A 16,806-nucleotide genomic window follows, 5' to 3' on the forward strand; every position below is an offset into this window, starting at 1 on the left:
CTACCTTCCTTTACTATTACCTATCCAAATTTACTCTAAATAGAGAAGTAATTGATAACCCCCTCTATTAATAATTATAATAAAAATCGTACTTCCTTTAATTCCTCTACTTAAGACCTATCCGCCTTGTGAAAATGTATTGCTACTTAATAAAGTATATTTAATTGCCCCCCTCCTAAAGATAAAACCGAAGGACCCTTTAAGGAGGTATAATTACTATAATATTATAAAACTTATTTTAATATTAAATTATTTCGTAACTTCTATAATAAAGTACTATCCAATTTATTAGCTATTAAACGAATATTGCTCAATACCAACGAATTTAATAAGATAATCCCTATAATCCCTAATAAGTTTAACCCCGAAGTTAAAGACTTTATAGGCTTTATATTACAATAAATACGGGACCTCTATTTAATTAATGTAGTATTAAAAATTAGTAATAAACGATTTGTTTTATCCTTCGATAATTTAATAAGAGACGTTATCGACCGTACTAATTATATAACGGATAATTTCAAAACTTATTACAGTTTTAAATATATTTATTTCTAATTGTTTATTAATAAAGGATAAAAATCGGCCGTTCTAGGATTGTAGAAGGGTATATTAACCTCTACCTAATTTACTAACCTATATAATTAAGATCCCGCTATAATATAGAATAAGATTCGCGTTCGTTTTGTATCCCTATAAACTTTTTATACTTCTATTAATAATTTGGTAGAAATAACGAGCTATATCGATACTATAGTTCGTAAAATACATTTTTTTATTATTTATTTTATTTAAAAAATAAAAGAATAGGATACTACTATTATTCGTATTAAAAATGAATGCGATATAGTTATTATAACTTTATAAGGAGGTATTAACCTTTAAGGACGATTAGTAAATATAGAAATTATTTGCCGGCAATTAAAAGAAGATTTATATAAGGAATAGGAAAAAACTAAGCGCATTCGGCTCGCTTATAATAAATCCTTAACTGAGATAGTAAGTAATTACGATTTATAAATTGATAAGAATATTAAGGTTTATATAGAGGGTTTTAATATATTAAGAACTACGAATTAAGTAGAGATTGCCCGTCTTAAGGGAAAGGTTAACGCCCTAATAGTTTAGTTCGATAATACTAAAATATATTATAAACCCTAATACAAATCTTTAAATTCTACTGCTAAGGCCGATAAGTCTGATAAATTTTATACTTATATTCTAGAGTTGGAACGTAATATTAATACTACGAATAATAAACTATTTTCCTTATACGAAGGAAAGAAGGCTACCGACCGTTTTATTGAATATTCCCGATAAAAATTCGAAGAAGCCGAGGAAGAAATTATTAAATTAATAAAAAGTAATAAGCTATTTAAAAAATACTTATTAATTTAAGATATAGTAACGATTTAACCCCTCCTTATAGTATAGTTATTTATTAAAGACGATGGTTAGAAATTTACTAATAATTTTACTAGATTTACTCGAAACGACTTTTATTAAAAACGCTAGGTATATATCTCCCTTATTCGGGATATTATTAAAATTTTAAATAAAGTCTTAACCTTAATTTAACTACGCAACCCTACTAAATTAATTAAGGGTTCTTAGATTAATAATATTCTTAATAGTAAAAAAAAAAATACTACTTACAAAGGAGGCTGAGTAGCCGGTACCGGTAATCCTAATTTATTGGACGAAGATACCGACTTAAATAAATTAAATAATTCTAATTATTAGAAATACAACCCTAATAAAGTATGTACTCCAAATAGTAATTCCCTTCGCTTAAATTCCAAATGCTTATTATATTCCTTTAATAATTGTAATAAAAAGTCTATTAAAGTCCCTAATATTCCCCTCTTCTATAGAGAATTTAGTAAAGATAAAGTATTTTTCGAGATATAGTTATACTAAATATATAGAATATTAGAAATTAATGGAGACTATTTTACTATAGAACGTGTAGTATTTAATGTAATTGTTGGCCGCCTAAGTAGTAAAGCTATAGAAACTATACTCCCTTTCGTCTACGAATATAATAATAACCCCCTTCGATTAGCTATAATTAATTAATTATTAAATTATTTAAAAGAAAATTATTTTAATAAAAATACCGAGGAGAAGGCGAATATAGAATTTAAAAAGTTGGTTATAAGGGATACGAAATAGTTCTAAGATTTTAAAATTAAGTTTATATATTTAGTTAGAAAGGTTTATATCCCTGTACATTACTAGAAAATTACTTTAAAGCGTAAACTCCCGAAGCAATTTCGTAACCCTACTACCGCAATATTTATCGATAAGATTAAGAATTTCGAAGCTTACTATATAATTATCCAATCTATTAATAAGAATTACTAATTAGATAGTATATTAACCTCGACTTCCTTGTTGTTAAGAAGGTTCTAATATAAGGGCCTAGGAACTAAAATAGCAGCCGCCGCTACTTCTAACCTAAGTAAAAATTGTTTACTAGGATCCTCGTTCTTCTATAAGAAATTTAATGTAGAAAAATATTGTTAATTCTAAATTAAAGGTAAGTATTTTATTTATAAAAAAAAAGGTTACTAAGCTTCTAATTGCCTGGAACGCCCCCGTATAGAGAGAGTATTTAAAAAGTATAAAGCCTCTCAACTTAATACTATAATAACAGCCTTACCGAATATCCCTAATAGAATTTTAATTATTAATTCGGATTTAAAAGATTCTTTCGAAGAAAAGATTTTTAAAAACGCCTCCCTAGAGGATCCGAAAAACTAAATTCCCTAAAGTAAATAACTTCCTTCCTAAAAGAAATATTAATTATTAAAAAAAAAGAAGTAGAACTAAGAGAAGTCTTAATACTAATGTATTTTAATTATATAAAAACGACTTTCTAATTAAATAATTATTTAGGTAAGGGAACTTCTTTTCTAATTAAATATAATATAGTATAAAATAGATTATTAATTTCTATTATAAAAGCCTTAATCGATATAGGAATAGATGCTTATTTTATTATAAGTAATACTTTTATTAAGAAACTACAATATTTATATTTTAAGACTTATATAAATTTCGAACCTAGATACGTTATACTATATAAACGTTCTACGCCGGATATAATTAACCGAATATTAAAGGGGTACTTGAGTATTTAAGGATATAAGTTCTTTAATAAATAAATAATTATCCTACTAGGTTTAAATTGAAATATAATTGTTAGGCGTATATAGTTAGAACGATACTGTATATTTCCGAACTATTATAATAAATTATTATACTTTCCGGATTCGTTAATCCTAACCCCTAATATTTAAGATTTACTAATAAAATAAATCGAACTATTAAAGGATTTCGAATATTAGAAGGATATAGAGTACTATAATATTTTAATAGTACGAGAAGATAAACGACGAATTAATAGAGTATTATTTTAAATAAACCGGGAGTAATAAAAAGAGAAGGATATAATTGAATTTGAAAAGATTATAGAGGAAATATAAAGTAGATTAATAGTAATTGGGGTAAAAGAAGAAGCCTATTTAGAAAATAGGGCTATAGAGTTTAATCTTCGTAATACCTCCCCCGAAGAGTAAGTGTTATAGAATCGAATCGCCGAATTCGAAGTAATCGCTCTATTAACGAATAATCCCTAAAAACTAATAATAACTCCTAATAATAGACTTCTACCCCCTAACTAAAAACCTAAGGAAATTTATACCGCTAAGCACTGTACTAAAGGAATTGAGATCTCGCTTATTAAATAAATAGAGTAGGAGTTATTCGAAGGTATTAAATATAAATACGCCTCGGAGGAAGAAATATATTAAATAGAATAGGCTATATAGAAAGTGAGATTTAGTAACCGACCCTTACTAGTGTACTTATTATTAAATAAATAAAATCCTTACCGCCTAAAGAAAATATTTAGTTAGGTAAAAGAAAGACCTTATAATATAATTATTATTAATATAATTGTATTTAAGTATTACCTATAGTAGGGAGTGTAAATAGAATTAATTAATTTATATAAAATAAATAGCCTAATTAAAAGTATAATAAAGAAAGTTCTACCCTTAAATAATGAAGAATATTGTACTTTAATCCTAGAGAAGTTGCTACTGTAATATTACAATTATATTAATATTTTTAATAAATATAATTTAGATATTCTACCGGAGCACCGGGATAAAGTCGATTACTAGATTATTTTAGAAGAAGGAAAATCTCCTAGGGATTTAAGTTACAATTCGTTATATAAAATAATTCTAAAAAAATTAGAAGAATATTGAAAGTATATTATTAATAATTTTTAAAAAGGATTTATCGAAATTAATTCCGCCCCTTAAGTAATACTTATCCTATTTGTTCTAAAGGTAAATAGAGGATTATAATTTTGTATTAATTACTGGAAATTAAATACCTTATTTAAAAAGGATTAATATTCCTTACTATTAATTAATAAAACCTTAGTTCGAATTAAATAAGCTAAAATCTTTACTAAGATTGATATTCGACAAACTTTCTATTGTATACGAATATATCCTAACTATAAAAATTTAATAATATTCTGGATGAGATATAGATTGTATAAGTATAAAGTATTACTATTTAGATTTACTAGTGGATTATTATCTTTTTAATATTTTATTAATAATATTTTAATTAATTACTTTAATATATTCTATAGTGTATATATTAATAATATTCTAATCTACTTAAAAAACGTTTAGGATTATAAAGACTATATCCGTAAGGTCCTAAACCGATTACGAAAAGCTAATTTATAAACGGATATTAAGAAATATAAATTTAGCGTAACGAAAACTAAATTCTTAAATTTCATTATTAGTGTAAACGGTATTACAATAAACCCGGAGAAAGTAACTATAATAGAGAATTAGAAGTAGCCTACTATAGTTAAAGGAGTTTAAGCGTTCCTTAGCTTTTATAATTTCTATTGGAAGTTTATTAAAGACTTTAATTGGATTACTAGGCCTTTATCCAACCTAATAAGAAAGGACTTACCCTTCTTATAGATAAAATATTATAAAGAAGCTTTTAATATATTAAAGTATTTGTTATTAACCGCTCCTATATTAATATATTTCAATTATAAATAAGAGACTAAATTAGAAATTAATGCGTCTAACGGAGTATATGTAGGCGTAATGAATTAGAAATAGCCCGATAGCGATTAGTACCCGGTAGTATTCTATTCTAAAATAATAAGTCCGGTGGAATTAAATTACCCTATATATAATAAAGAATTATTAGTAGTTATTAAAGTATTAGAGTAATAGAAACCCGAATTAAAGGGAGTACGACCCTTTACTATAATTACTAATTATTAAATTTTAGAATTCTTTGGAAGTAAAAGGATACTTAATAGCTAGTAAATCCGTTAGTTGGAATTATTATTGGAATATTAATTTCGTATAATTTATTGATTAAGGAAGGAGAATATTGTGGTAGATGCGTTGTCCCGAAAATTAAAGGATTTAAAGACTATTAAGGCTAAGAAGGAAGACTAGTATATTCTACGATTTTTAAAACCGAATAAAGAAGGATATTTAGTATTCGCTAGAGATAAGGAGGATATTAATGTAATTGAATTAAATATGATTCTATTAATAAGTTCGGTATATATTAATAGACGCTATACTAACTTAGCGTTAGTAACTATAGTAAATACTTTATTAGGGATTACTTTAATAAATAGAATCCTATATTTAAACCGGATTGCGCTATCCTTATCGATTTATTGAAAAAAAGCGGCCCGGGTAAATTCGTTGTTTATAATAGATAATAGACTGTTTTATTGTAAAGATAAATTAATAGTCCTAAAAGACGAAGACTATTGTACCTATTTACTCTAAGAAATATATTACTAACTACCTATCGTTTATCCTAGGAAAGTAAAAATACGGAAATTAGTATAAAAATAATACTAATAATTAACTATAATTTTAGATACTAATTGGTATATAGCTAATTATTAGGATTGTAGGGCATTAAAGTACCCGAAAGATAAAATACTGGGGAAATTATATTCTATTCCGGTCCGAAATGGCCGGTTATAGTAGAGTATAGTAGTAGATTTTAAATTTATACCTACTAATAGGAATAGATATAATAATATATTAGTAATAGTAGACCGGTTTTTTAAAATATTATAGTATATACTATGTAAAAATATGGTAATAGTAAGGCAAACGGCGGAAATGTACTATTAGGGCCTATACTGAGTCTTTAAATGCCTAAATAAAGTAATTAATAATAGAAGCCTTCAATTTATTTTTAATTTTATATAAAAGGTCGCTAAATTACTAGGAGTTACGTAAAAATTCAATAGCCTGGGCTATTCCTAGACGGTTATTTAAATAGAGGTAATAAATTAATATTTAAATTAGAGGTTGCGGCTATTTATTAATTATAATTAGGATAATTAGTCTACGGCCCTACTAATATTAGATTTAGCCTAATCTATATTACTTTATAAGAATTTAAACGGCTTATCTCCCTACGAGGTAATTATAGGATACCTAATACTAATTTCTTTTAATTAGCAAAATCGTACTAAATTAGTAAAGTTACTAGCGAAAGAATAAATAAATAGAGTAAAAGTTTAATAAATAGCGGAGATTCTATAATTATACTGAGAAGTAGCTTTAAAAGTAATTAATAAAGTGTAGGAAAAATAGACGATATAGGCCAACTGCTATCGCTACAATCCTAATTTCGTAGTAGGAAACAAAATGTTTATTATAAAGAAGAATTAATCGATAAATCGCCCTAACGATAAACTAGATTTCCCTTTAATACGAATCTTATATTGAATTAAAGTTATAAAAGGGTATTCCTACGAATTAGAGCTGCTATTGTTGTAGTGGGGTTATAAAGTATTTTATACTAAGAGACTACGTAAAGACGAGGCTAACCTTCTACCGAATTAAGTAAAAAAAAACCTAATAAGTAAAATTATTAATAGAACTGAGGAGGAATAGGAAGTATATAAAGTACTATTGTTAAAAGTAATAAATAGTAAATTATAGTACTAAGTAGAATAGCGAAGATAGGATCCGGATTTTAAATAGTATTTAGTAGAAGGATTTAAAAATACGGTGGAGGAATTGAAATGCTACTATAAAGAATACCCGGAGAAACCGAATCCCCTAAAATAATTACTATAATAGCTACGTAGAATTTATAATAACCATTCTGACGATAATACGCTAATATTAGTAAGAAGGATAATACGAAGGAGATAGATTTAAAAATATTAAGGGAGGAATAGAATATCTAGAGGAATATTATAAATAGAAGAATTATTAAAATTATTAATAAATTAATAACGATCGTAGAATTGGTAGATAACGTAGTAGAACTACAATCCCTACCCCGAGGGTAGATATATTTAGAAAGCGAAGCGTTGTAGGTTCAAAACAGGCTTGCGTTAAAATTTTTTTTCTTTCTTTTTTATGTATTATAGACTCTTTCGGCTCTAGGGCTAAGCCTTAATCGGGGGGGGAGGGTAATATTATAACTTAGAACTATAACCCCTAGTTAGGACGGGTTACGTAACGGCGCGCTGCCTTTACAGCGTATACCGCCTTCGCGGTACGGACTATATAAGTAAAGAGGAGACTAGCGCACACTATAAAACCTCGTACAGCCAGCCCACCTTTCTACCTTTCCCTTTTTCTTTCTTTAACTTTAATATTATATTTGAATTGCACTACAACCCATCTTGAGCTGGCTTACTCTCGTGATTGTATGCGCTCTCACAGCACTAACCGGTAAAGGAATCCCATTTAAATAATTAATAGTATATAAAGAAGTATTCTAACTATTTAAGACTCTATTTACTCGAACGCTTATATTTACTAAATAGGACCCTAAGCGTTTAATATTTTTAAAAGTTAATTATAATAGATTTACTCTCGGGGGTTATTTAATATAAGAAGTAGACGGCCAACGGCGTATAGTAGCCTTTTATTTAAAGAAATTGAAGCTAGTAGAATATAACTATTCTATTTACAATAAAGAGATATTAGTAATTATTAATTACTTGCAAGAATAGCAAATTGAATTACGCAATTACAATAATTTTACCATCCTAACTAATTACTATAACCTAGAATACTTTATAATTTAGTAATATCTATTTAAATAGTAAGTCTGCTAAGTTAAATATTTTTCTAAATTCTCTTTCGAATTCTAATATCGGCCGGGTAAAGAAGCGGTAGTACTAAATACGTTATTTCGGAGGGAGTAAGACCGCCCTACTAAAAATAATAGAGAAGTTTAAAATTTCTAATTCATTCTCAAGTCCGCCTTATACAATTATATTTATATTTTAGTAATAAATCTTTAGGGTTTTTAAATAATTCGGAAGAAGGGTATAAAAGTTTTTAAAAATCCGGATTTATAATAATTCTAGGACTCTATAATAGGAAGGGACGCTATATATTAGTAAGTCCTCGAAATAGTAAAGAACGACGCAAAGGATTTACTTCCCTTTTTTAAATTCAAAGTTTAAATAGCTAACTACTCTATTAATAACCTTAGGCGTTTAAAATATTAAGGGAGGCTATAGATCCCCGGGTACCTAGTAACTACTAAAGTAAAAATTGTAAAATTATTTAATATTAATTAAAAATTTAATATATTCTATACCCGTATTATCCAAATTACGTACGACTTTTAAATATTCGAGTACTCTAGTAGAGAAGGTACTATTACAACCCTAGTCCGTTACTTCTACTAACTATTATTCGGAATTTATATAAGGTAATTCCTATATAACTATTATATATATAGCTCCATTAAGTATTAGAGAGCCTAGAGGAAGGGGTTATTCTAATTAATATTAATATTAGATTAATTCTTCCGAAAGGTTTAAATAAACTTTATTATAAATTTTCCGTTAATTAGAGGCAATACTTACCTATTTGTTATTAAAGACCGCTTTAGTAAGAATGTAATATTAGAACTAATATTATTAATGAATGCCGAAATTTATATTAAGAAATTTATAAACTACTTTGTAAAGTATTATAAATAATTATAATTTATAATTAATAACCGGGGTTTTAATTAGATTAGGCAATTCTAAAGTAAATTCTATAAACTACTTAGAATTAAGCAGCTTCTTAATACCGTTTATTATCCCCAAACTAATAGTAGCTTAGAATAAATAAATTAAGAAGTATAAACCTTCTTAAGAGTATATATTAATTGGGCTTAAGATAACTAGTATAAATAGTACCTATTAGCGTAGTTCGCTATTAATAACTATATTAATACTTCAATCGGTATATCTCCTTTCTTTATAATTTACGGATTTGACTTAAAGTTAATAATTCTAATAGTCCCTGAAATTATTGGAGACTCCTATATACCCATCGACATTTAAGCTTAATAATTTATTGAAAAGCTATTGTAAATTATAGATTTATATTAAATTATAATAGCTATAGCGGTTTAGGAATAAGAGAGGTTTACTAACCGTAGCCGTTAGCCGGTAGAGAGGTTCTAAATCGGTAATAAGGTATAATTTAACTTTAAGAATTATATTTTACTAAAACTTAAGAAGAAGTTAGATTAGTTATACACTAAGTATATAGTTTCAAAAATACTCTTACCTCTAATTGTAGAGCTTTCGGGCTTTCTAAATAACGTTTATAACGTCTTTTATATTAATTTCCTTTAATAGGCTATTAAAAATCCCCTATCGGGTTAAATTATAGCCGACGAATAATTATCGCCGGTAGTTATAGAAAGAGAGAAAAAGTATTATATAAAAAAAATCCTATACGTTAGAAAGCCCCTAATTAAACAGATAACCTTCGTAAAGTAGAAAGGATATTATAAACCTTTATAATATTAATTTAAAGACTTTTAAAATATTAAAGTACTCGAATTCTTCGAAAAGTAATATAGGGACGTTCGAATTAATAATAGATTATTAAATAAATTTATAAAAGGAGAAATATTAGTAGAATAAAAAAAGTAAGTAAAATTAGTACTTAGAGGTAAAAAATGTAATTATTAATTTAAAATATCGCTAATACTAGCCTACTATATTTAAAACTCTCTAATATCTAACGCCGCCCTAGTACCCAACCTAACTATATTATTTAAAAATAATAATATTATAATTATACTACTATAGGGAACCTATAATCTCCTCCTCTTCTTTGGAGGAGAGGTAATTTCTTTTACCGAATCCAAAAACCGAATTACTTTCTTTAACCGAATCTTCTCTTCGGGGGTCTCCCCCTCTTACTATACTATTTCTATTAACGCTACCAAATCCTCCTCTAATACCTAAATATTTATTACCCCCTCCCCTAATTCCTCTTCCTCCTTTAATTCCCTAATACCTACTACCTCCTTTTTATTAAATAATATATTTAAACGAATATACAATTCCTCCTCCCCCAATAATACCCTATTTTCCTTTATTAATTTATACTACTCTTCTAACTTTCTAATACGAACCTCTAACTCTACGACCGTTTTACTAAAAATAGTACCCACCGCCCCGGCTGCTACCCTTTCTTAGAAGGATTAAACTATTCTAAATATTCGAATATTAATCTTAGTAATAAAGGTATTTAAGTAAATAGTAGCTATAATAATAGCGTATTTAGTATCCCGGGTAAACTCTACAATAATATTTACTAAAGCAATCGATTTATAATTAGTTAAGGATAATTTAATAAATAATAACAATTATAAAATTATTAAACTACTCTAATTTATACAAAGAACCCTAAAACTCTCCTCTAGAACCTCTAATCTCTTAAGTATTATAATTAAAATTAGGGCTAAGGACGAAGAAATGTCCGGAATTGTAATTAGAAGTACTATAATAGTAGAAAAGGGGGCTGGCGGCGTTTTACTAACGGAGTAATTAAATATAAAGTAAACGGTATTTTTAAAATTAAATTAGTAGTTAAAATAGAATAAAAGGATTCGAGGAAATTTATAGAATTATATAACCTTCGGCCGTTAATTACTTAAAATTTCGAACTAAAACTACTATATATTAAAAAAATTAGTAAAATAGAACCTTACTACTTAAGTAGCCCTCTTCCAATTAGGAGGAATATTATTCCTAAATAGTAGAGGGCTGCCGCTAGTAGGTAGTAAAATTTTTAGAATATATATAAAGTACGTAACAACCTTTACCCTTATTAGGTACGTAAGTGCTATAATCCCCTAATATTATATAATAGGAATATTAAGTAGCTATAATACCCTTAATAAGGGCTTTAGTAAATTTATAGTAGCCGCCGCTACCGCCGCCGCTACTATTAAGGGTTTAGAATATTAGAGAAACTAGTATAGCGGGAGTTAAAGTAGGTGTAATAGTAGGAGCTGGCGTAGGCGTTAAAGTAGTAGTAATAGTAAGTATAAGAATAGTAGTAGCTAGTGTAGGAGCGGGCGTAGGAGCGGGCGTAGGCGCGGGAATAGGTATAAGTATAGGCGTAAGGACGGGTATAAGCGTAAGAATAGTTATAGCCAGGCAGTAACGAATTAAAGTAGTAGGTTAGAGCCTAAAAGGATTTTAATTAGAATTAATACTATAATTAAAGGTTAATAATAGGTATTTAAAGGCATTCTAAAGCGGAATTAAGAATATATATATAATATAGTTATAATTATTCGTTGAAGGAGTAAGAAGGAGAGTATAAATAGTAGAGGGGTAAGATAAGGGTAATATAAATATTAATTATAGTATGCAATTATAGTTGGAGGGAGAAGGGGGAGGTTAATATTATAGGACTGGCGTCCGACTAAATATTTGGCTTTAATTAACTAGATTTAAATATTAAGACGGTAGCTAGTATTAAGATTGTTCTAGCTAACTCGGGCTACGGTACTAAACTTCCAGCACCCGGTCTTCTAGAGTATTCTTTAGCTGCCTTAGGCTACAAGGTAGCTACTAGAGAGAGTGTACGGCTATTTAAACTCTAGTACTCGAGCGACCTGGAGGGTAGCGTTTTATCCTTTCTTTCTTCGTAAAACCTTAATATACACATATAAGGCTAGCACCTACGTATTGCTCTACTGTCCCCTTATATTTAAATAGTAAATTAACTACCGTAGCCTTCCTTAATAATATAGTACGTACCTACTTACCTATATCTTTAATATTAAGGTTATAATAGGTTATACTCCTATTTATAATATAGTATATCTAATATTTAATAGCCTTATTATAATTCTTATACTTATAGCTAAAACTATACGCCTATACTTATACCAATTCCTAATATATAGTACTACGTAGCTTTACCCCTATATACTCCTCTTACTACCGGTCTTCCTCTAAATTCTTCTTAACTTCTACTAATATAGTATTTATTATAATGCGCTTAAACTTCTTAATACCGGCTAGAATTTATAACCCTCGTAATAACGGTGTATTGATTGTTCGTAGGGTTAGGGTAATAAAAAGATTAACTAAACTACGAGAGGGGGTAGGAGTAGAGGGTATACTACTATAGGAAGATAGGGTAGTAGGGATTTTACTAGCGGGTAGGTTAATTAATTAAAATTTAAATAATATAGTAAAATAGTAATATTAACTAATATAGTAGAGGTACGACTTTATAACAGTCTTATATTTAATATTATTATATTCGTTATAAAAATCCTTCTCGGGAATAATCTTATTATATATAATAACCTAAACGTAGCAGTTATTATAAGTAGCGGCGATATATATAATATTATATAAAAAGATTAACTACTTTATCCCTACGGCTATATTATCGCTAATAATATCTTCTATATAACTTTACTATATATATAGGATTTCGCTAAGTAGTATCGTCCTAAACTATTACTTATAGAACTCGCTATTATTTTACTCAATTTTAACCTCTCTAAATAAACTATATTCTTTAATAGCGGATAATTTAATACGGCTAATAGTAATATATAAACCGACTATATTAAATTAAACCTGTATTGAATTAAAATATTTAAGATGTAATAGCGGTAATATTATAGCGACCGGCTTATAAGCAGCGCAGGGCTGGGCCGGTAGTATTAAAGTAATTAATTTAATTAGGGAGGCTACTTCGCTGTTATTGTCGCCCGATAAATAAAATAAAGTATTAAGAACCCGCTTCTTAGGGGTAAGGCGGACGGGGAACTATTATTCGACCTCGTTATTATTACTAGAATCCTCTTCGCTACTAGAAATTTCAATAGGTATTATAGGTTTAAAGGGGGACGACGGCGGCTTTAAAACTAGGATTAGGACTAGGATTAGCTCTAACTCTAATACAGTAACCTTCCCCTTCTTAATAGTAGTCTTTTTAATAGCAATCTTTTTAATAATAGTTTTAATAGGAGTAGCCTTCTTCTTAAGTAGAATAATTTTAAAAATAACTTTAATAAACTATTTAGCTTTATAATTCTTCTTTTTAGGGCGGGATAAGGCGTATTATAGAATTATTGGGCTAGGATCTTCCTAATCTTAATCTTCATCGAAGTAAACTATTAGTACGCCGCTTCGAATACGGGATCGCTTTATACCGGCGGGTTTTAAATTGAGGATTGTTTTGGGAGGTATTGTTGCGATGGATTTGATTAATTACTAGTGTTGTAATTACTTTGCACGTTGAAATAGCTTCAAATTGATGTAGAAATTGTTATAAAATGATGAATTTTGATGAAGTTGTACAATACAGAAGTGCGGTGTGTGTGTGTGTGTGTGCACGCACACACACCTCTTGCCAAGACTGCACAGGCGATTGAGTGTGGGAATAGTGCGTGTTATACAAACCCACTTATAGTGGGGGTGGGGTACTCAGCGATTAAATTGAGTCGCGCTTCAAACGCGTCTCCCGAAAAGTTCCCAATATTCAGGGCAGGAAGAATTGGCATCGTCGGAACTTATTTACGAATCCGAAAAAAAAGTAGCAGAATTCCCTCGATACTATTGCGATTCAATATACCGCAATGACAGTCACCACATCCGAGCCCGTTGCGCCAGCGCAGTCGCAGTCGCAAACCTCCTCTCGCACCAACCCAACATCAAAGCGTCATGAAGAATACCAATACCTCGATCTCGTCCGTCAAATTCTGGACGAAGGTGAACTCCGTGAAGACCGGTACGTTCAGTCTCCCCTCCAATTATCTCTCCAACCCAATTCCTCTTTTCCTCGCATTTCCAGTTCCAGCTAACCACCTCCCACCTCTCCTCACTGCAGAACAGGAACAGGCACCTACTCCATCTTCGCCCCGACCCCCCTGAAGTTCGCCCTCTCTCGACCCTCCTCCTCCTCCCCCTCCTCGGGGTCCTCCTCCGATCCATCCTCGCCAGACTACACCTACACCCCCATCCTCCCGCTCCTTACGACCAAGCGGGTCTTCACCAAAGCCGTCCTCCTCGAGCTCCTCTGGTTCATCTCCGCCTCGACCTCCTCCACCACGCTCTCCGCCCAGGGAGTCAAAATCTGGGATGGTAACGGATCCCGCGCCTTCCTCGACATGCTCGGTCTTTCCCACCGCAAAGAAGGTGACCTAGGTCCCGTATATGGTTTCCAATGGCGGCACTTTGGCGCCGAATACGTCGATTGCGAGACCGATTACACCGGGCAGGGCGTGGACCAACTCCAGCGCATCATCGACACTCTCCGCAACAACCCGTACGATCGCAGACTGATTCTGAGTGCATGGAACCCCAAGGACATGAGCCAGATGGTGCTGCCGCCTTGTCACATGTTTGCGCAGTTTTATGTGTCGTACCCGGGGTCGAGGACACGGGGTGGTGCAACACAGACACAGAATAAGGAAGGGGAACTGGACACACCACCAAAGGAGAAGAAGCCAAGGGGTCACTTGCACTGCCAGTTGTATCAAAGGTCGTGTGACATGGGACTGGGTGTGCCCTTTAACATTGCCAGCTACGCGCTGCTGACGCACATGCTCGCGCACGTGTGTGACTTGGTGCCGGGGAGCTTGACCCATGTTATGGGCGATGCGCATGTCTATCTCAACCATGTGGACGCGCTCAAGACGCAGCTGGAGCGCGAGCCGAGGGAGTTCCCGACGCTGGAGATCCAGAGGGAGAAGGGAGGTAGTATCGATGGGTGGAAGGCCGAGGATTTTGTTATCAAGGGGTACGAGCCACACAAGACGATTGCTATGGAAATGTCTGTGTAGGTCGATCATTGTCGACTGCAAGTATCACTGATATCTTCAAATCGTTCTTTTTATCTGTTAACGACTTTGGATTCGCATTGTTTGGGTATGGTGCGTCTGTACCAGTAGTGAATACGTTGGGATCGACTGCGACCTGTCGAAGTTACAATGGAAAAGCATCATGTTAATCATCCAGAATAGATTTGTTTTGCCTATATCAAGACTCGCTGCTACCCCGTATCCTCATCAAACCCCTCCCATTGGCACTCATCTTCGCACGAAGTTCGTTTTCATCACTCCGAGTTTCAGAACCACCTCATTGGCAACAACGCCTGCTTGTCCAACGTCTGAGAAGCCATAAATAGTAACAACCGAACTTGTTCTTTGAACATTGTTGGGGCTCAAACTACAAGTGACACGCTCTCACCCTTCCGCCGGTTTCACCATTCAGGCCACCACCACTATCCTGCTTCCCGAGGGAGGTTCTTACGTTGTCCATAGTATCATCCTGCGCAACATGCGGGACAGCAAAACGTTGGTATTAAGAAGCTTATGCGAACGGCCATGGCACGTAGAAAAGCAACTCTTTCAGGTATTTTCCAACCTTCAAACCTCGAATAACAACCTGCAGACCACGAAAAAGATTCTCTGTTGAAAGTATCTTGCTACTATAATGAAAGACAACCTCGGAGTCCATCATGTCCGTTTCAAGACGTGATGATGTAAAAGAAAGAAAGATTACCAAAAAAAAAAGAAAGAAAGACAGAGGGAAAACATACAACACCAGGGATTCGCTGGTCGTCACCGACCCAACTACTAGTCTGGCCCTCACTGGCTTATCTATGGGAGAGCGGACGGGATCCCGAGTTTTCCAGTGGGTATGGTCGTATGTAACAGACGTTTACTCAAATTTGGGTTAAAATCGAAGAAACAATCTGGTGCAAGTTCTCAAACTGATAACAAACTGATAACCAAAGTTATAGGTTTCACTTCATATGCAGGTTTACGTGCTTTGGTAGGGTTAAATAATGAGCAGTATATCAAATTGTCCAGTATATGAAATTGTCAGAAAATTCACTTGATCTCTTCACCGCTATAGCCAAAAAGTTTGGGGTCTATCAATTCGCAGAAAATCTCCTATAACACAAAAACGCATCAAGCATTATCGATCTGCTTGTCCCACAGACAAATTCGGGGTGATGAGGAAGGACTGGAGAACCCTTTTTATGTGAGTTCGAAGTGATGGCTCTGAGATGGCCCAGCAAACGCCACCATTCCCACCGCTATTGATATTGTCCGTATCATACAACTCAACCAAGGTCTGTTCTGTCCTGTGATGGAGGTGAAGGACGTGAAAGACTTTCAGGATGAGATACAATACTGTCCTGTTGGCCGACTGGCCAAAGCTCTGAAAGCGGATGCCCTTGCCCCTGAGAGATTGCGGTACAAGATTGTCGTCATGGTATTCTTTAAACGGAGCGATGATTTGCTCTACTATTTGGTAGAGTATCTCGGGGGAGAACCATGGCGGCAAAGTTTTTCCCGACGCTTAGTTCGTACGAAGGCGAAGCGGCAGATGAGCGGTGGGCAAAATCGCTGGACTTGCAAGGGATAGGCCGGTTTAAACATCGATAACTCTGAGTTGTC

The 16,806-nt window shown here is 32.0% G+C and overlaps 1 protein-coding gene and 1 non-coding gene across 2 annotated transcripts; one reads left to right on the forward strand and one right to left on the reverse strand.

Moving 5' to 3' along the window:
* Positions 1-13,849: 13,849 nt before the first annotated feature.
* On the forward strand, positions 13,850-15,397 carry NCU10053 (thymidylate synthase). The gene is made up of 2 exons (XM_952848.2): positions 13,850-14,126; positions 14,226-15,397. The coding sequence occupies exons 1-2, from the start codon at positions 13,975-13,977 to the stop codon at positions 15,178-15,180; spliced, it is 1,107 nt and encodes a 368-aa protein (XP_957941.1). The 5' UTR covers positions 13,850-13,974; the 3' UTR covers positions 15,181-15,397.
* A 534-nt stretch (positions 15,398-15,931) lies between these two features.
* On the reverse strand, positions 15,932-16,047 carry NCU15682. Its single transcript, XR_897986.1, has one exon. It is a non-coding gene; the product is annotated as a 5S ribosomal RNA (ribosomal RNA).
* Between the last annotated feature and the right edge of the window lie 759 nt (positions 16,048-16,806).

This window comes from Neurospora crassa, linkage group VII (assembly GCF_000182925.2).
Source record: "Neurospora crassa OR74A linkage group VII, whole genome shotgun sequence".
Taxonomy (NCBI): domain Eukaryota; kingdom Fungi; phylum Ascomycota; class Sordariomycetes; order Sordariales; family Sordariaceae; genus Neurospora; species Neurospora crassa.

Excerpts from the sequence above, each read along its gene's own strand:
- NCU10053 (XM_952848.2), top strand. The coding sequence starts at position 13,975 with ATGACAGTCACCACATCCGAGCCCGTTGCGCCAGCGCAGTCGCAGTCG. Across the intron at positions 14,127-14,225 it reads GGTGAACTCCGTGAAGACCG|AACAGGAACAGGCACCTACT; the intron begins GTACGTTCAGTC and ends TCCTCACTGCAG.